This window comes from Daphnia carinata, chromosome 5 (genome assembly GCF_022539665.2).
Source record: "Daphnia carinata strain CSIRO-1 chromosome 5, CSIRO_AGI_Dcar_HiC_V3, whole genome shotgun sequence".
Classification (NCBI taxonomy): Eukaryota; Metazoa; Arthropoda; class Branchiopoda; order Diplostraca; family Daphniidae; genus Daphnia; species Daphnia carinata.
In genome coordinates, this window is record NC_081335.1 from 7,348,954 (window position 1) to 7,371,460 (window position 22,507).

At 41.6% G+C, this 22,507-nt stretch overlaps 5 protein-coding genes, 1 long non-coding RNA gene and 2 pseudogenes across 7 annotated transcripts; 4 read left to right on the top strand and 4 right to left on the bottom strand.

Annotated features, from left to right (window-relative positions):
• The first annotated feature begins 786 nt into the window (after positions 1–786).
• Positions 787–6,285, top strand: LOC130702944 (sodium-independent sulfate anion transporter-like). The gene is made up of 4 exons (XM_057524573.2): positions 787–954; positions 1,047–1,208; positions 5,872–6,012; positions 6,090–6,285. The coding sequence occupies exons 2-4, from the start codon at positions 1,079–1,081 to the stop codon at positions 6,263–6,265; spliced, it is 447 nt and encodes a 148-aa protein (XP_057380556.2). The 5' UTR covers positions 787–954; positions 1,047–1,078; the 3' UTR covers positions 6,266–6,285.
• On the bottom strand, positions 1,456–2,298 carry LOC130702947 (L-threonine 3-dehydrogenase, mitochondrial-like). Its single transcript, XM_057524578.2, has 3 exons — positions 1,878–2,298; positions 1,690–1,790; positions 1,456–1,622 (listed from the first exon to the last, which is right to left on the bottom strand). Exons 1-3 carry the CDS (start codon positions 2,005–2,007, stop codon positions 1,590–1,592), a joined length of 264 nt encoding a protein of 87 aa, XP_057380561.1. The 5' UTR covers positions 2,008–2,298; the 3' UTR covers positions 1,456–1,589.
• Positions 6,286–7,290: 1,005 nt separating the features above from the next.
• On the bottom strand, positions 7,291–9,314 carry LOC130702939 (tribbles homolog 3-like; annotated as a pseudogene).
• A 659-nt stretch (positions 9,315–9,973) lies between these two features.
• On the top strand, positions 9,974–12,020 carry LOC130702936 (NADH dehydrogenase [ubiquinone] flavoprotein 1, mitochondrial-like; annotated as a pseudogene).
• Positions 11,588–12,771, bottom strand: LOC132087964 (uncharacterized). 2 transcript variants are annotated; one of them, XR_009420973.1, is made up of 2 exons: positions 12,177–12,771; positions 11,588–11,994 (listed from the first exon to the last, which is right to left on the bottom strand). It is a non-coding gene; the product is annotated as an uncharacterized LOC132087964 (long non-coding RNA). The 2 variants fall into 2 exon arrangements; XR_009420972.1 differs by having other exon boundaries at positions 11,588–12,120.
• A 1,962-nt stretch (positions 12,772–14,733) lies between these two features.
• On the bottom strand, positions 14,734–16,414 carry LOC130702948 (L-threonine 3-dehydrogenase, mitochondrial-like). Its single transcript, XM_057524579.2, has 3 exons — positions 15,994–16,414; positions 15,806–15,906; positions 14,734–15,738 (listed from the first exon to the last, which is right to left on the bottom strand). The coding sequence occupies exons 1-3, from the start codon at positions 16,121–16,123 to the stop codon at positions 15,706–15,708; spliced, it is 264 nt and encodes an 87-aa protein (XP_057380562.1). The 5' UTR covers positions 16,124–16,414; the 3' UTR covers positions 14,734–15,705.
• Positions 14,902–21,250, top strand: LOC130702943 (sodium-independent sulfate anion transporter-like). Its single transcript, XM_057524572.2, has 6 exons — positions 14,902–15,069; positions 15,162–15,323; positions 19,986–20,126; positions 20,203–20,348; positions 20,477–20,600; positions 20,670–21,250. The coding sequence occupies exons 2-6, from the start codon at positions 15,194–15,196 to the stop codon at positions 20,675–20,677; spliced, it is 549 nt and encodes a 182-aa protein (XP_057380555.1). The 5' UTR covers positions 14,902–15,069; positions 15,162–15,193; the 3' UTR covers positions 20,678–21,250.
• Positions 21,251–21,916: 666 nt separating this feature from the next.
• Positions 21,917–22,437, top strand: LOC130703074 (bystin-like). The gene is made up of 2 exons (XM_057524694.2): positions 21,917–22,126; positions 22,206–22,437. Exons 1-2 carry the CDS (start codon positions 22,023–22,025, stop codon positions 22,408–22,410), a joined length of 309 nt encoding a protein of 102 aa, XP_057380677.2. The 5' UTR covers positions 21,917–22,022; the 3' UTR covers positions 22,411–22,437.
• Positions 22,438–22,507: the final 70 nt, after the last annotated feature.

The following is a 22,507-nucleotide window of genomic DNA, read 5'->3' on the forward strand; positions in this document are numbered from 1 at the left end:
CAGAATTACCCAATGACTCGATGGCCAAGCGGAAGCGGGAAGAGGATGCGCAAGCAACCCTTCCTGCGCAGAAGCGCTTCAAGGATCTGAATTTCAAGGACTACAAAGACCCTGTCCGCTTCAAGGCTACAGCTGGACGTTCAGCGGCACAGACCAAGGCGGAGATTAAAAACCTACATAGCAGCCTATTCGAGGGTTTGCTTCCATCCAAGGACCTGACGAGTAGGCCAGTTCCGCTGTCGCAACGTCCGGTTCGACCGCCGCTGCCTAAGACTGACCCAGAATATGGTATGCCCCCATGGTGTCGGCAGAGCTTTTACAACTATAATTATCAATTTTCCTTTTAATAGCCTAAGTTAAGAATAGCTTATATTTCCAAAATTGCGTATGAATGTGTGTGTGCAAGTGTGTGTGCAAGTGTGTAATTTATTTGGTACAAATCATCTAGTCAAAATTACTTGTTGTGTATGTGTGTGTGTATGTGAGAATGAATGTTGTTTGTATGTACCACACTTTGGTTGGAATTTTAAAATGTACAGCTTTAAACACCTTATCAAAATTGTCTTGTGTTTCACTGCTATAGGGCGGGGGTTAAGAAAGTTAGTAAACCAAAAGAAAAAAAACGCACATCTCAATATATTTCTAGTTAAATGAATCCCTTGCAAAAACAGAAGACCAAACTATTTCGCTATTAAAAAGCAACGCATCTCATTTTGTTAAAAGTGCCGCAGCTCTTAGTCAGCAAACGAGCAAATTTTAACTTTAAATAGGTAACGTGTATACATTTAGGTGAGATTCCTAGCGGATTCTCTCCATTCAGAGCGCCGCCCTTTTCGTTTGAGGCAGACGGAAAGACATACTCTTTTGTGGACATTTGCAAAAATCTAGGCTCTTCGCTCTACATTTCTCCACTGGTCACCGTAATTGAATCGATTGCGATTGCCAAATCCTTAGGTAGGGTCAATCAAAGCAGCTGCCATACGGAGATGATGTTATGTTTTTTTCTTTGAATCATGTCTGGATTACGTGGAATTGCAAATGGATAGCCAAAGGGAGTCGCATTGATGTCAGTCAAGAGATGATCGCCATCGGTACTAGCAACATTTTAGGATCGTTTGCGTCATCGTTTCCAGTGACATGCGCATTTTCACGCACGGTCGTTAATGCCGCCAGAGGCGTCCGCACGCCTTTCGGCGGACTCTACACTGGTAACGGAAAACTTACCTCTTTATTTGAGAGTATTTATTTTAAATTAAAATCTGTTTTATTCAGGTGCTCTTGCACTTCTGGCCATTACGGTTTTGACGCCTTACTTTTTTACATTCCAAAAAGTTGCTTGGCTGCCGTCATCAGATCCGCTGTTATTTTCATGGTGGAAGTCAGCTTAGTCAAGATGGTTTGGAAATCAAAAAGTTAGTGAAACGATTTATTTTTTACTACGATCGAAATCCCCACACGTTGGACTAATTTCAACTGGTTGAAACGCAGCAATTGATTTAGTGCCTTTTGGCTTTACGTTCGTCTTTTGCGTCTTTGTCGGTCTGTCGCAAGGCATTTTGATTGGCACGGCTATCAATCTTGGCATGCTCTTATACAGCACGGCTCGTCCACGGATTAAAATCCTATAAATCAAGGTAAAAAAAAATATTCATAGTAGTGGAATGAAGAATTGAATTTGGCTTCGACTACTTCTTTCGATGGTTTAAGAATGTCGGATATGATGACATTGTCTTTGCCATACTTTTCACGTAGGATTTTAGCCAATCCAGTTGCAAGTTGACCCAGTCCACCTAAATTCATTTAAGAAATATTTATTTTCAATTCAACATTTGAACGTATAAAACTGTTAGTTTAACTGATGAATGTGCAAAACTTACCGGTGATTAAAATCCTGGGATTTTCGTCAGGTGTTGCCAAAACAGACTGATTTCGTCGAAGATTAAATTGGTTATTGATCAAACTAGAAAACACTCGACAATGTTGAATTTGCAATCTTTGGAGTGCCATAGCGGAATTGTAAATGCTGTTTCGCACAGTTTCAGGTATACTTTTCACCGTATCAGACGGTCGGCCTCGACTGATCCGAAATACGTCTGTGAACACTCTCGTCTTGACTTATTTAGCGGGAAGCTATACAGCCGTTGCGTAATTTTAGTTGATATTGTTTTTTGGCTTCCATCTACACTTTTCAACTACGTTCTCGAAATACTTTTTTTTTTATGTACTCCAAGTCCTTTTAGCAGAGGAACGCATATCACGAGATTGTGACGGTTGCATCTTTGCTTTTACTTGGTGGTGTAAACAGTTGCCAATAGGATAGAACCAAATGCAAGGGGCTCGTCTCTTACAACAGGAGTGTTCTTCGTTATGAAAAGGACGCATAGTTGTCTCATTAGGAAGTTCGGCTGTGTAACGAGGGTTGCACTTTGGCAAACCCTCAACAAGCAATGTTCTTTTCGTAGGCCTCTGAAACAATACGTTTGTTTTCAAACGTTTTTCTCTTCATATAGATATCATACAATTTCAATGTAAATACTGTTCATTTTGAAAGGTTCGACAAAAGAATTGCGTTTGCTGGTGCAAGCGTTAATACATTAGAGCGTGGATGCTTTCGATCTTCATCTGAGCTCTGGCATTCCAACACTAATTGTAATCGATAGTTTTCCGGCAATCAGAGTACATTTCACTGTTCTTTTATCCATGTTTGTCTACCACCATCCGCTAGCGCCATTGTGAGTTCGCGCCAAAGAACCTCACCCGTCCTCTTTATTTGGCTAGGCTGGTATGGTATGGTGGTCGACATAGCACAATAAAAGAACAGTGGAAAATAAACAATTGCGAAACACACTTTCAACCACGAGGCCACGACCACAGCCTACAGAAAGCCCCTTTTTTCAGTTAACATCATCTTTCTTTCGCGTCCATTACGTATACTGCTAACATGGCCGAAAGAATTTTACCAGTATATATGTTATTTGTTAGGGTGGCATTGATTGACCCTTGTGTTGTAATGATTTCCTCAAGTACTTGATTCTTGACGAATGAAGAGTGCCAGCAAACTTTGATCTTTGGGTTTTTGTTCTGATCAGGAAAAGTTTCCTGTTTCACATTCGATGAACTGTATCGATGACCTTTGTTTCAATGGGGCAAACGAATCTGAGCAACGCCAATCTAGAAACGAGTCCGATGGAAAATTCTGTTTGCAGTGTTTGTCTGACTCTTCCCTACTAGACGATAACACAGACATTCACGAGTTACTATGGCACGGTTGAGCGTGTTAATTCTCGTGCTCTTCCTTACCATTCGCTGCAAAGCAGAAGGTATTTGCAAAACTTTTACTATTCTTACCTTTTATTATCATTGATTAATGGCATTTAATAATTCATGTATCACAGGTTTGTTTGAAGATGGGCAAGAATATCAGTACAGTTACCAGGCGTACACCATGACGGGTGTTCGTGAGCCGACATTGTTCAGCTCTTCTTTTGGGATTCGTGGCAACCTCATCATCCAAAAACAACCGGGAATAGCTACTCTAAAAGTAAGGCAAACAATAAAATTTAGTTTACCAATCCTAGTAATAAATTTTCGAATAATAGCTATCGGATCTGACCTTGGGAATACACAATGGACCCGAGACGCCGTTCAACACCATCAAGTTTCTGAAGAAGCTCGATCTCGCATCATTAGAAAAACCGCTTAAACTCACCTTATTAAATGGAAAAGTAATAAAACAATTTGTTATTTTCGGTTTAATAACGTAATTCAAAACTAAGGACAGGATAACGATAAATTAAAATTTGTCAAGGTTTATTCATTTGCAATTTTGTCTTGTTTGATCAGATTACCGGATTTTATACCGATTCGTGGGATGCCGAATGGTCGGTGAACTTCAAGAAAGCCTTGGCAACTAACCTGCAGATGGATTTCTACATCGGAGATATCGGTAAAGAAGAAACAGCATACATGCGCGTTGTTGAGGTTAAGTGGACTATAGTGCAAATATCATGATATCAATCGTAACCAACCTTTATCGGATTTGCAGGACACTATTAGTGGTACATGTAATACAAGTTATTCTTTTAGTGATGATGGAAAAGGTCGCTTCCTGCTTTTCAAGCAACGCACACAGAGAGAATGTACCAATATCCCAAGTATGGGATTCAATACTGTTGAAACCACTACTTGCGGCGGAACTGCGCAGAACGACCTTTTAGCCACGACCCAAAGTTACTACAAGCTCAGTCGTGGAACGGCCAGTGAATACGGTTAAAGCTGAATCAATCTCGTCATTGGGCCATCAGGCTCTTCAGCTGTACCCTCCAACGGGAACGCCCTTCAACAATAGGGCTAAGTATTACACCATTTATCCACGTTGTTGTAACCAATAGTCTAACATAATCATTGTTTTAAAAATGAAATGCAGCACTACCTTGCTGCTTAAATCGTTGAGCCCTCTCACTAAACCCATTGTCGCTCCCGGTCTGACCAAGCACTACGCCAATCTTCGCTACACCTTCAGGAATCCAATTCCAACAGCTGATGGTATTGATTTGACTCGCGAACAAGATTATTTCCATCCGGAGGAGCCCCAATCACAACTCGTTCTTCGTAGCAAAGTAAAGGAACTTTAAATATTATCGATAAATATGTAAATACAAAATGCATTTGGTTTAAATATAGGCTGTTCCGATGCTCACGAAGCTAAATAGTGTCATTGGATGGTCACCTCTCAATGAAGAAGTTTTGACGGATTCCTCTACCTCGGATTGCATTCAATTAATGTCCGCCATGAGCTTGGAAAGCTTAGTGGCTGTATGGAAATGCATCGAAAAAGACGATGAGCTCAAGTATAAAACTATTACCACATACTAATTTAAATTTGCTGATTGTGTAATTATCTAGGAACTTGTACGTTGAAATTCTTCCTTTGACGGGTACAAATCCTGCAGCTTTGATGATCAAAGGATTGATCCTCGGGGATAAATATCCGACATCGAAGCTCAACGTACAGTAGCACTCATACCTTACTACCTGCGTATGCCATCTGAGAAGCTCCTAGCCAACTGGGAGGATCTCCTCAAGAGCAGCTCTAGTATCAAGCCAAAGTAAAAGAAATTGATTTAAATTATACACTGTGGCTCTCACCTGTCAATTGAATTTTTAAATAGGGAACTAAGAGGTGCAATTACTTTGGCTTTTGGTCATCTCATTGGTGTTACTTGCAGCGGAAACACACAACGTCCTTGCAAGGCAGATACCATCAACAAATATGCTCGCATACTTTACGACGCCTTTAAGGCCGCAAAGACCCATCGGGAAATGACGGTGTCGCTGATTGCACTTCGTAACAGCAAATTGATACCGGCTATCGAGCGTCTTGTTCCTCATACAAAAAGCGGTTCTGCATCAAGGACCATTGGTCCTCATGTGATCATTTCCATCCAGTTATTGGCCGCTTCTAATCGTGAAAAATTCTTGTCAGCTATAATGCCCATCATTCATAACACGACAGAAACTACAGAGATTCGAGTTGCTGCCATTTCGACCCTGTTTCGCGCCAAGCCCAACTTGATAGAATTGCAAGAACTGATTGGTATTATTGAAGACGAAACCAACAAGGAAGTCCTCAATTTCATTCTGACTACCTTCCGTGTAAGCAATTTATTTGCGATGCAAATTTAATATTTTAATATTAGACGTTTGTATTAATCCATTAGAGTTACACCGGTTGCAAGAATAGTTGCTTGAAGCGCAACGAATGAGAATGAGCCCGGACGCCTTTCGGCGGACTCTACACTGGTAACTGAAACTTGACCTCGTTATTTGAGGGTATTTATTTTAAAGAAAAATCTGTTCGAATTTATTCAGGTGCTCTTGTTCTTCTGGCCATTACGGTTTTGACGCCTTATTTTTTCTACATTCCAAAAAGCTGCTTGGCAGCCGTCATCATTTCCGCTGTTATTTTCATGGTGGAAGTCAGCTTAGTCAAGATGGTTTGGAAATCAAAAAGTTAGTGAAACGATTTATTTTTTACTACGATCGAAATCCCCCACACGTTGGACTAATTTCAACTGGTTGAAACGCAGCAATTGATTTAGTGCCTTTTGGCTTTACGTTCGTCTTTTGCGTCTTTGTCGGTCTGTCGCAAGGCATTTTGATTGGCACGGCTATCAATCTTGGCATGCTCTTATACAGCACGGCTCGTCCACGGATTAAAATCCATAAAATCAAGGTAAAAAAAAGATTCATACTGGTGGAATGAAGAATTCAAATGTTTTCTTATCTGTCTGTAAATATTTTGTTTAAAAAAAAAAAAAAAAAAAACCCAATGACCGAGTATATTCTTATCATACCGCATCGCAGTTTAGTGTTCACTGCCATGGAATAGTTCATGTACAGCGTACGAAAAGCTTTGGCTAAGGCTTGGCTTGAGATTGGGGCTGGGGATGAGAATATGGATGAGAAGGAGGAGATTGAAGCTATGTATGAGGCTTGGATTGAGATTGTGGTTAAGCCTAGATGCGAGCAAATAAGACTAACTAACGATACTAATTTGCCTAAGACTACAGCAACGGTTGTTTCAGAGACACATCTCAATCCTGGACCGTCCCAACTAGTTGCTAAACGCAAGCGGGAGGAAGATGCTCCAGCGACCCTTCCTGACGGGAAACGTTCAAGAAAATGAAGTTCCCCTTTGATTACCCTAAATTAGTAAAAGCGTGTATTGGCAAAATTGTGTGAATGTGTGTGTGCAAATGAGTGTATCATTGGTATGAATAATCTTTTCAAAATTCTTGTTGTGAATGTTGTTTGTGTTTGAATGTTGTTTGTATATATCACAGTTTGGTTCTAGTTTCAAAATGCACTGCTTTAAACCTCCTAACAAAATTGTCTTGTCTTTTTCTGTGGGGGTGGGGGGCGAAGAGTGGTTAGAAAGCAGTTGCAGGCTGTTACTATTTCAAACAGAAAAGTATGGTCCAATACTAGACGAAGAATTTGCAGTGAATAAAGGTCGAGTCAAGGCAATTGCCTTTAAAATCAAACAGGCTAAGAGAACTTGTGTGCATATTGACTAGAGGTATTTAATGTCCTAATATTGCCAAATAGACTACAAAGAGAATCGATGCAGATGATGAATCTGTTGATGACAACCTGTCAGCAAGGATTTTGAAACAAGTTCAGAGACAAATGCAAAATGTATATTGGGCATTGACATTTTGCTTGTCAGCTGTTATTACTTGCTTACTCTGACGATCACAGCAAGCACGTACTGGCCGGACAAACCGATTCAAAGTGTTCAATATTTTGTATCATCCTGCATATTGTACAATGCATTACAATCGCCATCAGTAGCGTAGCTGAACGAACGAAAGAAAATTGCCATCGCCTGTGCGATAGAGTGACAACAGAAATAAGCTCTGATGGGAAATTTACGTCAAGATAAATGTAAGAGGTTGGCTACTGGCCTAGCCCTCTAACAAACATTGGCAAAAAGAAAACATGCTAGATTGTAAGCAACAAATTTAGCTGTGGGTGACACATTCATCTGCAGTCAACCACTGACTAAATCGAACCACTCATTCTGCATTTAGTTTGCACTTCCCGCACTTCATTGATTGAGTCCGAATGGTTCCGAATCCTGGAACGGATAGCGGCCGACGAGCAGCGTGTAGAGGATGATGCCCAGAGACCAAAGATCAGCTGCACGGCCAGAGTAGCGGGCGCCGCGACTCAACAACACTTCCGGTGTCACGTAAGCCGGATATCCGTGCTTCCGCCAAACGCCGTCGTCCGAATCCGATCGTTCCAGCACAATCGCTTCTTCCAGCGACTCCAATCTTAACTTGGACCTTTTTATAAAATCGAAATCAAAATTAGCTTCTCGAAATTTCACAACTGTTTTTTTTTTTTTTTTTAAGAATTACCTTTGTGGATCGGCAAATACGAAACGTCTGAGCTTTAAATCGGTTAGCACGACTCCGTGTTTATGACAATCAAACACTGCCTGTGCGGCTTGGCGAAATAGATTTCTCGCTTCGTTCTCTTTCAATCTGCGCTTCGATCTCAAGTACGAATGTAAATCGCCGTACGAGGCTGGCGAGAGGAGATAGAGCTTTGGCGTGTGCGCATCTCCTTCGGCATGGATGACGTGACAGACGGGCGTCACAACAACGGAATCCCTCAAGCGGTGATCAGCCTCTAGCAACGTGGCCGTCGTAGGCGATGTCGAGCATTCGCGGCAAAAGTAGGTCTCTTCTGTGACCGTGTCGATGCAGCGACGCAGTGGTTGACTTTGAGGAGACACGGCACCTTCGATTCATTCCAGCAGTAAATAACGTTCGTTTAACAGAAGGATTTCAGCGGGGGAGACTTCGGGGGCCGCGGCTGGGATTTTGGACAAGAACGTCGGCGGCGAGAGGGGCGTCGGTGGGATGGCTTCAATCACATTTCCATTTGTGGTGTCAGCCGATACGTCGTCTGATTTTTGAATGGCCGTTTGTAATGGTTTCCTTTGGGCCAGCTCGATATTGAGGGGGGGCAGAGTCAGTCGAGCCACCTGCATGGTTGCTAATGGCAAATGAAACAACTCGGTCGTGGTGGATGTTGATGACGCGAGATTCTTTAACAGCGCCACAATAGCCCAGGAAACTGACGATGAAAATGAAAGCTCCAGCTGCAATCAACAAGTAGGCACTTTGAGTGATAACCGCTGGCTGTACCAAATTCTGTGCCAATACAAGAAAAATGTAAGTTTCGAAAGACAGATGGAGGTAGTTGTAATTGCTAGTGATGTCTGTTTTACCTGCACATTTTCAGCTTGAGTAAATTTGATCAGAGTGAGGAAAGAATTCTGGTCGGCGGCTAACCAGATCCCAATTCCTAAAACAGCGGCTCCAGCCCACTACATCCCATAAACAGTTGTATCCATTAGAATCTGGTAACCCAATCACGTCTCTAACGTTCCCATAAAGCCAATACTCACAAAAAGGGCAAAGTTGAACAGACACAGGACGTATTTCACCACGGTAGCTCCGCAATCGAGCGGCATTTTGTTTTGTTTTCTTGCTTAAAGTTTTTCTTCGTGATAAGTCAAGATGAATGCTTTCCAAACGATCTAAATACAGTTCTATATAATCATTTCTATAACAAATATTTTCTCGTTTCACGTGTAAGAACACACAAACAAATGCCAAGGAGATGGTTAAATTTCTATGCACACAATTCAAAACCCAAAATATTATCGAAAACTTGGAAGTCGATGAAAAGGCATACAGCACAAGAAAACTGAAGTTGCCAAAGTACTAGCTGAGAATATCCTGTTTGTGTGCACACATCCACCTAAAACGAGACTGTTGCTTCGAAAAAGGAAAATAAAATAAAAATAAAACGAAAATGCTGTAGGGTATAGGAGAACGCAAACGCCCCTTTTCCTATTTGCACGACACCTAGCGTTGCGGCCAATTTCATTATGCCGACAATTGTTTGACGAGTAGAAAGTCATTTACTCAAAGCCCAAATCAGGATCAAGTTTTGCTAACGCATCTAGTCAATGCTTTCTAAATTTTGAGATGAAAAACATCTTCATTATACTCGTCTTACGTTTTCATTTGCATAACGACTGATCTGGACCCAATGCAGAGGTCAAAACGATCACCACGCTACATCTTCGACCTTTTGACATTTACGTTTCATTTCTCACTTATTTATTCAGGATGTAGATTGCTCGCAAAAAAGATTCTGTCGACGACGTCGATATGTAACCAGAATTCTAGAATATCAATTTGTCAAATAGGCGGGAAAAATAACGGTTTTTTTTCTAGCGGACGTTTGAAACAGCTTTTGCGCCATCTAACGGTTGGTTTAACAACGTGTATTCACGAACGTCGACCGTTGCAGTCGACGGTCCCCTCCAACAGTCTCCAACAATTCACGGTCTGGTAAAGAGTGATTTTTTTTTCGTGAAAGAGTGAATTTTTTTTTCGTCATGGCTTTAACAAAGTTGAGCCTGTTTACGAGACTAAATCTAAGTAAGTTCTTCATGCCATTAATGTCTCGATAATCTAAGATAATCGGTAACGCATTAAATTGTAATTTTGTCCTGAAGCTATGCATAACTACAGTACGTACAGTACCTTTACGTGATCGATGTTTACCCGTAAATTACTTAATTTCAGGTGTGCAGTCATTGAGTGTTGTTTCAACTCGATACAATACTACCACTACTGCCCCTCCTGCTAAGGTAAAAAAAGAAACAACATTGATGCTAAAAATGTTATCCAAGTTTACCATTCACCATGACCTTTGCTTTTGTCAGAATGCAGACAAAATTTGGGCCACTTAAAGATGAAGACTGTATCTTCACCAACCTTTATGGTTGCCATGATTGGAAATTGCAAGGAGCCCTGAAAAGAGGTGACTAGTACAAAATGAAAGGAATCTTATTGAAAGGAGTTGATTGGATTCTGAGTAAGCAAACTAAAGTTCTTGTTAGAAATTTTATAGAATGTGATAACATAAACTGGTGAATATGAACCCAGTAAGAGAATTTATGTTGTTAAGAGTTGGTTTCAGTTAATGGCAATGTAAACTAAAACAGATGAAGTGAAAAAATCTGGCCTACGTGGACGTGGAGGGGCTGGTTTTCCAAGCGGCATGAAATGGAGCTTCATGAATAAATCTTCAGATGGTCGACCGAAATACCTTGTTGTCAACGCTGATGAAGGCGAGCCAGGAACGTGCAAAGATCGTGAGATTATGCGTCACGATCCTCACAAGCTTATCGAAGGATGCCTCATCGCCGGTCGGGCCATGGGAGCCCGCGCTGCCTACATTTACATTCGTGGCGAGTTTTACAATGAAGGAACTAATGTACAGGTCGCAATCCATGAGGCCTATAAGCAAGGATGAATTGGCAAAATATGATTTTGATGTCTTTGTTCATCGTGGTGCAGGTATGTTCCCAAAATAGCTACAGCAACGATAAGTTTTTAAATTGGTCTGTTACAGGTGCCTACATTTGCGGTGAGGAAACTGCGTTGATTGAATCTTTGGAAGGCAAGCCACGTCTGAAGCCCCCTTTCCCAACCGATATTGGTCTTTTTGGTTGCCCCACTACCGTCGCCAACGTAGAAACGGTGGCGGTCGCCCCGGTACGCAGCTTGTCATAAATTCTTATAATTGCATATGAACTCATTCGGAAAACCTATTTAGATGATTTGTCGGCGTGGTGGAGATTGGTTCGTGGGTTTCGGTCGACCCAGAAATTCCGGTACGAAGCTTTTCAATATTTCGGGTCATGTCAACAACCCGTGCACCGTTGAAGAAGAAATGTCCATCCCACTGAGAGAGTTAATCGAGCGTCACGCTCGTGGAGTGGTTGGTGGATGGGACAATCTGTTAGCTGTTATCCCAGGAGGAAGCTCCACACCCATGATTCCTCGGAAGTATGTTGAACAAAAAGCCGCCGTTCGTCAGTCATAGTTCTACAAATATTTTCTTTAGAGTTTGCGATGATGTGTTGATGGATTTTGACGCCCTCGTAGCTGCGCAAACTGGTTTAGGCACAGCTGCCCTAATTGTGATGAACAAGCCGACTGACGTCATCCGAGCCATCGCTCGTCTTATTGAATTTTACAAGCACGAATCTTGTGGCCAGTGCACACCTTGTCGCGAAGGTACCGGATGGATGAACAAAATCATGTATCGATTTGGTAAGAACGTGGCAAAATAATTATAAAATGTTATCTATTTATTCGTTTTTTCTAATCGCTTTCTGTATCAATGGATTTCAATTTTTCGTAGTTGAGGGTAACGCCAAACCAGAAGAAATCGATATGCTATGGGAGCTAAGCAAGCAAATTGAAGGCCATACAATTTGTGCTTTGGGAGACGGTGCTGCTTGGCCCGTTCAAGGTCTCATCCGGCACTTCCGCCCCGAAAACGAAGCTCGAATGAAGAGTTTTGCCGAACGTCAGCAGTGTCAAAAGGTTGCTGCTTGAAAAATTGTAAAAAATAAATGGGAGAAAAGTAGAAGCTGTTTTAGAAACCATAGGTTCATATGAACCTAGTGAACGTCAGCCATGGTTCAACCACATAAGAATGTCTCGATTGAAAAAACTATCATCAATGTTAATGTCAATTTAGGACGGATACAATATAAGTAAAGGAACTACCTGATGCTTTGGTGCATTTTCTCATAGTCGGCTGAAATATATCATACTGGTTGATTATGTAGTGCATGAATGAAGATCAAAGATTCTACCATGGCATAAAAGTTAAGAGATACTACGATTACTCCTATTTCGTCAAAGTGTCATTTTCAAGAAGAAAGTCGACAGAACTCCACCACAATAGTCCGACTTAACAGGGAAGGAAACTTCGCCTTTGTCATCAGCATCGATCCCTGAATTATGAAACAAGACAAGAGAAGAAGGTTAAAAAAATAATGATTAGAATATTACCCCTGAGCTACGAGGCTGTGTATTGGCAGTATAATGGTAACTGGGTGAAATTCCGGCCGACCCCGGTTAGCCACTGTGGTGCGTCGCAGTTTGTTGATGCCGTAAGGCCTGTTGGTGTTGCAATGCCTGTTGTTGCAGTGCGCGTTGTTCCAGTGCGTGTCGTTCCAGTGCGTGTTGTTCCAGTGCCTGTTTTTGCAGTGCCTATTTTTGCAGTGACTGTTGGTGTTGCATTGCCTGCTGTTGATGGCATGAAAAGAAAAAGAAAACAATAGCAGGCGAAAACGTAGAACACAACACCGTTGGAAAGTGCCACCTGATGGCCAAAAACGGAAGTTCCCAAACTTTATCGTCAATGCACGACTGTTTTTCCTCTATTAGGAGGACCGAAGACGCCGAAATCCCGATATTTTACCTGGTGGTGATAACCGAAGATATTAAGCGGCGAAAAACGGGATTGCTGCCGCTCCAACGGGAAGTATTAGCCGTACATTTTAACTAGACTAAATTCCAATTAGCAATATTAAAAAACTTTTTTTTCTTTTTCCGTAGGTATGGGCCTAGGCCGCAGCATTAATGCTGCGGCAATGGGGCTAGTCTCAAGACGAACCTGCGCGCTTCAGGTGAGACTGGCTGCAGCATGCCCAACCCAGGCTTTGCCTGGTCTGCAATGCGTTCTTGAGTATAAATTGCCCAAATGGTGGCCTGCTTGCTCACGCAGGCCATCCCACCCCCTATTGACGGGGAAGCGAGTGGCGGGAGAGCCGAGCCAAGGCGGACTATGAGCAATTTGAATTAAAGTCCGCCGGATGGTGTACAGACTGCACGGGCAAGGGCTTATTGGCCTTTTCAAGAATGAACAGTCGCGCATGGCCTAGGCGCCATGCGGAATGCATTACCAATAATCGTCTTATCTCAGTTTTAAAAGTAGCAAAGTTTAATTGCTGAACTACCTAACCAGTAGCTAGGCAGACCTCTCCTACTCCACAAACTCAAACTCATATTCTATACCTTCGATTAATAAGCTGATAAGAAAATGGCACCCGTTGCACCTCAAATGCGTAAGGTGTTAGCGACCAGTGCGAAAATTGCAAGTCTCCATCGCGCTATGTTCGGCAATAAGGTTCTAAAACCAGCAACGAAACCAGAACCAGAAGCAAAGCAGCTTATTAATAAGCCAATGCCGCTGATTGATACTCCAAAACCTAACGACTTGCCGGCTAAGCGTAAGCGGTATGACGCACCATCACCTTTTGTATATAAGAAACGTTTTGAGGGAACCAATTCAAAAGAAGTCATTCGGCTTCCACCATTATTATCATTAGACGATATAAACAAGTTACAAACTAAGCCGAAACGGGTTGGGCGTATTACTAAGCAAAGGCTCGCTAATGATAATAATGTGGCAAAAACTAAAGTTCCTAATCTCTTGCAGGCACCTGTCATTGATCCAGCGGTAGCGGCCAGAGCCAAGGCGGGCAGTCTTTACGCCAGTCTGTTTGGGGGTAAGCTTCCACTACCAGCAAGAATACCAAAGCAGCTGACTGATAAGCCAAAGCCCTTGGTAGACTGTCATATCCGATCACCATTGCCATCATTGCCGAAATCAGATCCTGGCTTGCCGTGCCAATCACCATCCCGAGAATTACCCAATGACTCGATGGCCAAGCGGAAGCGGGAAGAGGATGCGCAAGCAACCCTTCCTGCGCAGAAGCGCTTCAAGGATCTGAATTTCAAGGACTACAAAGACCCTGTCCGCTTCAAGGCTACAGCTGGACGTTCAGCGGCACAGACCAAGGCGGAGATTAAAAACCTACATAGCAGCCTATTCGAGGGTTTGCTTCCATCCAAGGACCTGACGAGTAGGCCAGTTCCGCTGTCGCAACGTCCGGTTCGACCGCCGCTGCCTAAGACTGACCCAGAATATGGTATGCCCCCATGGTGTCGGCAGAGCTTTTACAACTATAATTATCAATTTTCCTTTTAATAGCCTAAGTTAAGAATAGCTTATATTTCCAAAATTGCGTATGAATGTGTGTGTGCAAGTGTGTGTGCAAGTGTGTGTGCAAGTGTGTAATTTATTTGGTACAAATCATCTAGTCAAAATTACTTGTTGTGTATGTGTGTGTGTATGTGAGAATGAATGTTGTTTGTATGTACCACACTTTGGTTGGAATTTTAAAATGTACAGCTTTAAACACCTTATCAAAATTGTCTTGTGTTTCACTGCTATAGGGCGGGGGTTAAGAAAGTTAGTAAACCAAAAGAAAAAAAAAACGCACATCTCAATATATTTCTAGTTAAATGAATCCCTTGCAAAAACAGAAGACCAAACTATTTCGCTATTAAAAAGCAACGCATCTCATTTTGTTAAAAGTGCCGCAGCTCTTAGTCAGCAAACGAGCAAATTTTAACTTTAAATAGGTAACGTGTATACATTTAGGTGAGATTCCTAGCGGATTCTCTCCATTCAGAGCGCCGCCCTTTTCGTTTGAGGCAGACGGAAAGACATACTCTTTTGTGGACATTTGCAAAAATCTAGGCTCTTCGCTCTACATTTCTCCACTGGTCACCGTAATTGAATCGATTGCGATTGCCAAATCCTTAGGTAGGGTCAATCAAAGCAGCTGCCATACGGAGATGATGTTATGTTTTTTTCTTTGAATCATGTCTGGATTACGTGGAATTGCAAATGGATAGCCAAAGGGAGTCGCATTGATGTCAGTCAAGAGATGATCGCCATCGGTACTAGCAACATTTTAGGATCGTTTGCGTCATCGTTTCCAGTGACATGCGCATTTTCACGCACGGTCGTTAATGCCGCCAGAGGCGTCCGCACGCCTTTCGGCGGACTCTACACTGGTAACGGAAAACTTACCTCTTTATTTGAGAGTATTTATTTTAAATTAAAATCTGTTTTATTCAGGTGCTCTTGCACTTCTGGCCATTACGGTTTTGACGCCTTACTTTTTTTACATTCCAAAAAGTTGCTTGGCTGCCGTCATCAGATCCGCTGTTATTTTCATGGTGGAAGTCAGCTTAGTCAAGATGGTTTGGAAATCAAAAAGTTAGTGAAACGATTCATTTTTTACTACCGTCGTAATCCCCGCACGTTGGACTAACTTCTGCTGGTTGAAACGCAGCAATTGATTTAGTGCCTTTTGGCTTTACGTTCGTCTTTTGCGTCTTTGTCGGTCTGTCGCAAGGCATTTTGATTGGCACGGCTATCAATCTTGGCATGCTCTTATACAGCATGGCTCGTCCACGGATTAAAATCCTATAAATCAAGGTAAAAAAAAATATTCATAGTAGTGGAATGAAGAATTGAATTTGGCTTCGACTACTTCTTTCGATGGTTTAAGAATGTCGGATATGATGACATTGTCTTTGCCATACTTTTCACGTAGGATTTTAGCCAATCCAGTTGCAAGTTGACCCAGTCCACCTAAATTCATTTAAGAAATATTTATTTTCAATTCAACATTTGAACGTATAAAACTGTTAGTTTAACTGATGAATGTGCAAAACTTACCGGTGATTAAAATCCTGGGATTTTCGTCAGGTGTTGCCAAAACAGACTGATTTCGTCGAAGATTAAATTGGTTATTGATCAAACTAGAAAACACTCGGCAATGTTGAATTTGCAATCTTTGGAGTGCCATAGCGGAATTGTAAATGCTGTTTCGCACAGTTTCAGGTATACTTCTCACCGTATCAGACGGTCGGTCTCGACTGATCCGAAATACGTCTGTGAACACTCTCGTCTTGACTTATTTAGCGGGAAGCTATACAGCCGTTGCGTAATTTTAGTTGATATTGTTTTTTGGCTTCCATCTACACTTTTCAACTACGTTCTCGAAATACTTTTTTTTTTATGTACTCCAAGTCCTTTTAGCAGAGGAACGCATATCACGAGATTGTGACGGTTGCATCTTTGCTTTTACTTGGTGGTGTAAACAGTTGCCAATAGGATAGAACCAAATGCAAGGGGCTCGTCTCTTACAACAGGAGTGTTCTTCGTTATGAAAAGGACGCATAGTTGTCTCATTAGGAAGTTCGGCTGTGTAACGAGGGTTGCACTTTGGCAAACCCTCAACAAGCAATGTTCTTTTCGTAGGCCTCTGAAACAATACGTTTGTTTTCAAACGTTTTTCTCTTCATATAGATATCATACAATTTCAATGTAAATACTGTTCATTTTGAAAGGTTCGACAAAAGAATTGCGTTTGCTGGTGCAAGCGTTAATACATTAGAGCGTGGATGCTTTCGATCTTCATCTGAGCTCTGGCATTCCAACACTAATTGTAATCGATAGTTTTCCGGCAATCAGAGTACATTTCACTGTTCTTTTATCCATGTTTGTCTACCACCATCCGCTAGCGCCATTGTGAGTTCGCGCCAAAGAACCTCACCCGTCCTCTTTATTTGGCTAGGCTGGTATGGTATGGTGGTCGACATAGCACAATAAAAGAACAGTGGAAAATAAACAATTGCGAAACACACTTTCAACCACGAGGCCACGACCACAGCCTACAGAAAGCCCCTTTTTTCAGTTAACATCATCTTTCTTTCGCGTCCATTACGTATACTGCTAACATGGCCGAAAGAATTTTACCAGTATATATGTTATTTGTTAGGGTGGCATTGATTGACCCTTGTGTTGTAATGATTTCCTCAAGTACTTGATTCTTGACGAATGAAGAGTGCCAGCAAACTTTGATCTTTGGGTTTTTGTTCTGATCAGGAAAAGTTTCCCGTTTCACATTCGATGAACTGTATCGATGACCTTTGTTTCAATGGGGCAAACGAATCTGAGCAACGCCAATCTAGAAACGAGTCCGATGGAAAATTCTGTTTGCAGTGTTTGTCTGACTCTTCCCTACTAGACGATAACACAGACATTCACGAGTTACTATGGCACGGTTGAGCGTGTTAATTCTCGTGCTCTTCCTTACCATTCGCTGCAAAGCAGAAGGTATTTGCAAAACTTTTACTATTCTTACCTTTTATTATCATTGATTAATGGCATTTAATAATTCATGTATCACAGGTTTGTTTGAAGATGGGCAAGAATATCAGTACAGTTACCAGGCGTACACCATGACGGGTGTTCGTGAGCCGACATTGTTCAGCTCTTCTTTTGGGATTCGTGGCAACCTCATCATCCAAAAACAACCGGGAATAGCTACTTTAAAAGTAAGGCAAACAATAAAATTTAGTTTACCAATCCTAGTAATAAATTTTCGAATAATAGCTATCGGATCTGACCTTGGGAATGCACAATGGACCCGAGACGCTGTTCAACACCATCAAGTTTCTGAAGAAGCCCGATCTCGCATCATTAGAAAAACCGTTTAAACTCACCTTCTTAAATGGAAAGGTAATAAAACAATTTGTTATTTTCGGTTTAATAACATAATTCAAAACCAAGGACAGGATAACGATAAATTAAAATTTGTCAAGGTTTATTCATTTGCAATTTTGTCTTGTTTGATCAGATTACCGGATTTTATACCGATTCGTGGGATGCCGAATGGTCGGTGAACTTCAAGAAAGCCTTGGCAACTAACCTGCAGATGGATTTCTACATCGGAGATATCGGTAAAGAAGAAACAGCATACATGCGCGTTGTTGAGGTTAAGTGGACTATAGTGCAAATATCATGATATCAATCGTAACCAACCTTTATCGGATTTGCAGGACACTATTAGTGGTACATGTAATACAAGTTATTCTTTTAGTGATGATGGAAAAGGTCGCTTCCTGCTTTTCAAGCAACGCACACAGAGAGAATGTACCAATATCCCAAGTATGGGATTCAATACTGTTGAAACCACTACTTGCGCCGGAACTGCGCAGAACGACCTTTTAGCCACGACCCAAAGTTACTACAAGCTCAGTCGTGGAACGGCCAGTGAATACGGTTAAAGCTGAATCAATCTCGTCATTGGGCCATCAGGCTCTTCAGCTGTACCCTCCAACCGGAACGCCCTTCAACAATAGGGCTAAGTATTACACCATTTATCCACGTTGTTGTAATCAATAGTCTAACATCATCATTGTTTTAAAAATGAAATGCAGCACTACCTTGCTGCTTAAATCGTTGAGCCCTCTCACTAAACCCATTGCCGCTCCCGGTCTGACCAAGCACTACGCCAATCTTCGCTACACCTTCATCAATCCAATTCCAACAGCTGATGGTATTAATTTGACTCGCGAACAAGATTATTTCCATCCGGAGGAGCCCCAATCACAGCTCGTTCTTCGTGGCAAAGTAAAGGAACTTCAAATATTATCGATAAATATGTAAATACAAAATGCATTTCGTTTAAATATAGGCTGTTCAGATGCTCACGAAGCTAAAAAGTGTCATTGGATGGTCACCTCTCAATGAAGAAGTTTTGACGGATTCCTCTACCTCGGATTGCATTCAATTAATGTCCGCCATGAGCTTGGAAAGCTTAGTGGCTGTATGGAAATATTGAAAAAACGATGAGCTCAAGTATAAAACTATTACCACATACTAATTTAAATTTGCTGATTGTGTAATTATCTAGGAACTTGTACGTTGACATTCTTCCTTTGACGGGTACAAATCCTGCAGCTTTGATGATCAAAGGATTGATCCTCGGGGATAAAATATGCGACATCGAAGCTCAACGTACAGTAGCACTCATACCTTACTACCTGCGTATGCCATCTGAGAAGCTCCTAGCCAACTGGGAGGATCTCCTCAAGAGCAGCTCTAGTATCAAGACAAAGTAAAAGAAATTGATTTAAATTATACACTGTGGCTCTCACCTGTCAATTGAATTTTTAAATAGGGAACTAAGAGGTGCAATTACTTTGGCTTTTGGTCATCTCATTGGTGTTACTTGCAGCGGAAACACACAACGTCCTTGCAAGGCAGATACCATCAACAAATATGCTCGCATACTTTACGACGCCTTTAAGGCCGCAAAGACCCATCGGGAAATGACGGTGTCGCTGATTGCACTTCGTAACAGCAAATTGATACCGGCTATCGAGCGTCTTGTTCCTCATACAAAAAGCGGTTCTGCATCAAGGACCATTGGTCCTCATGTGATCATTTCCATCCAGTTATTGGCCGCTTCTAATCGTGAAAAATTCTTGTCAGCTATAATGCCCATCATTCATAACACGACAGAAACTACAGAGATTCGAGTTGCTGCCATTTCGACCCTGTTTCGCGCCAAGCCCAACTTGATAGAATTGCAAGAACTGATTGGTATTATTGAAGACGAAACCAACAAGGAAGTCCTCAATTTCATTCTGACTACCTTCCGTGTAAGCAATTTATTTGCGATGCAAATTTAATATTTTAATATTAGACGTTTGTATTAATCCATTAGAGTTACACCGGTTCCAAGAATAGTTGCTTGAAGCGCAACGAATGAGAATGAGCCCGGACGCCTTTCGGCGGACTCTACACTGGTAACTGAAACTTGACCTCGTTATTTGAGGGTATTTATTTTAAAGAAAAATCTGTTCGAATTTATTCAGGTGCTCTTGTTCTTCTGGCCATTACGGTTTTGACGCCTTATTTTTTCTACATTCCAAAAAGCTGCTTGGCAGCCGTCATCATTTCCGCTGTTATTTTCATGGTGGAAGTCAGCTTAGTCAAGATGGTTTGGAAATCAAAAAGTTAGTGAAACGATTCATTTTTTACTACCGTCGTAATCCCCGCACGTTGGACTAACTTCTGCTGGTTGAAACGCAGCAATTGATTTAGTGCCTTTTGGCTTTACGTTCGTCTTTTGCGTCTTTGTCGGTCTGTCGCAAGGCATTTTGATTGGAACGGCTACCAAACTTGGCATGCTCTTATACAGCACGGCTCGTCCACGGATTAAAATCCATAAAATCAAGGTAAAAAAAAAATTCATACTGGTGGAATGAAGAATTCAAATGTTTTCTTATCTGTCTGTAAATATTTTGTTTAAAAAAAAAAAAAAGAACCCAATGACCGAGTTTCTTCTTATCATACCGCATCGCAGTTTAGTGTTCACCGCCATGGAATAGTTCATGTCCAGCGTACGAAAAGCTTCGGCGCTATATCCTGGTATTATCGTAGTGATCGACATGAGCCACGTCTCCGCAGCGGATTTTACCACGGCTTACGTAAAATGACACTTTAAAAAAATGATATAATCATTCCCCTAACCAAACCCAAATGTCGTTTATACACAGGGCTTTGACAACATGATCAAGAGGCTACAGAAACACGGGCACAAACTCATTTTGACCCGACTCAAACCTGAAGTTTTGCTCATTTTGTCCCGTATGGGGTGTGATTTTCACATGCTCAACGAAGGTGAAGATATGCAAATTTTGCTCAGGGATATTTCTACACGTGATGTATGTATATCTGTTGACCCATTGTCAAACAAAAACCCTCCCGTGGCAGAGCACACGTCGCTAGAGTTCTCTTCGAGCGTCGATGGAAATAGCGGGACGGACCAAGTACCGCCCGTCGTACGAGTTGATAATCACGACACAGCGCTGTGAATTGTTCTTTAAATATTTTGCCGTCTTCGTCTGCTATCTGTGTCGAACTTATTAATAGCCAATTATCCCAACAAACGAGTGTCAACATTGTGTAGAAACTGCACACGCAGCGTGAAATTTGCTTATCTCGTGAGTAAATATAAAAACGGAAACCCCCACCCCCCAATCTTGATGTGGTGCGCATAATACGAAACAACGATAGCATCACATACATCAACCTTGGCAGCATGACGTCTATCTTGTTTCCGATAACTTCCGTCTTTCGAATTCGTCTCGTTTGTTTTCGATTTTCATGTTTCTTATCTTTTATTTTCAAAATCATCGTGACGGAAGGAATGAAACGAATAGAGTTAGCTTTTCGCGATATGTAACGCTGCACGAAAATAACACAAAAGAAGGGCAAAAAAAAACGAACTTCAGGTGAATTTAGAAGGAAATGGCCGTGAAAGGTTAACTTGCAGTATCTTGTGAAATGTGCCGCTGGTGGCCCTCTTGCATAGCTACCAGCTGTATGCCAAATTTCTCGGTACTTTGTCAAGCGAAGGTCGTTTTGAAATGTTGACGACCACTCACCCTGTCGTGAGTGTAATACAATGAAAAAAAGGAAATCTAGATTTTGTGTGCAAGACGAGATAATTGTCCCTGTTGCATGAGTAATAGTCACAATGGTCGTTTCCTGAGTTTCGCCTAAGACACGTAATGGCAGGTGTACTAAGTAAGACACTGTGGAGCTGAATAGGCAGATTACGGTACGTACTGGCGCTTGGGTAACTTGGGTTGAAATACCTCTTGGGAGAAATGCAAAATCAATCTCCTTATTTTTTTTTTCTTTTTCTATTTTGACGGTTGCTTTACCAGGAATGCGCCGTTTTATGGAAGAATGAATATAAATAGTTACATTTTTTTCTTCTTTCTAATTATGTATCCCAGAGTGGCACCTGCACCTTAAGAGAAGCTATCATTGTGGGCTCCGTCATTTCGCGATGCTCCATTCCTGTCCTACACTCTGCTGCGGCCATATTAAAGCTAGCTGAAATGAACTACGGTGGATTGAATTCAATTTTCCTGCGGATCTTTTTCGACAAAAAGTACGCTTTGCCGTATCGTGTAGTTGATGCAGCTGTTCACCATTTCTTCACGTGAGTATTTTCTTGTCGAATGCAAACTCGATAAAACTCGTTAGTTAACGTTTTTGAAATTTTTTTTTTTTTTTTACAGATTTCAGCTCGATTCAAGGGAAATGCCCGTTTTGTGGCATCAGTCGCTGTTGACGTTTTGTCAGCGATACAAAGCGGAGCGTAGTAGTGAACAGAAAGAGGCATTGCCTCAGCTAATCACTGTTCACAAACACCATACGTTGACACCAGAAATCCGCCGTGAACTGTTGCACTCTGCTTGCAGAGACGAAGAAATGGTTGATTAATACAAGCATAGAGCGATCAATAAATTCGATATCCTACCTTTTAGTCATCGTCTCTACTACACACAAATGTAAAATTCATCCGTTTCTGCGGATAAAA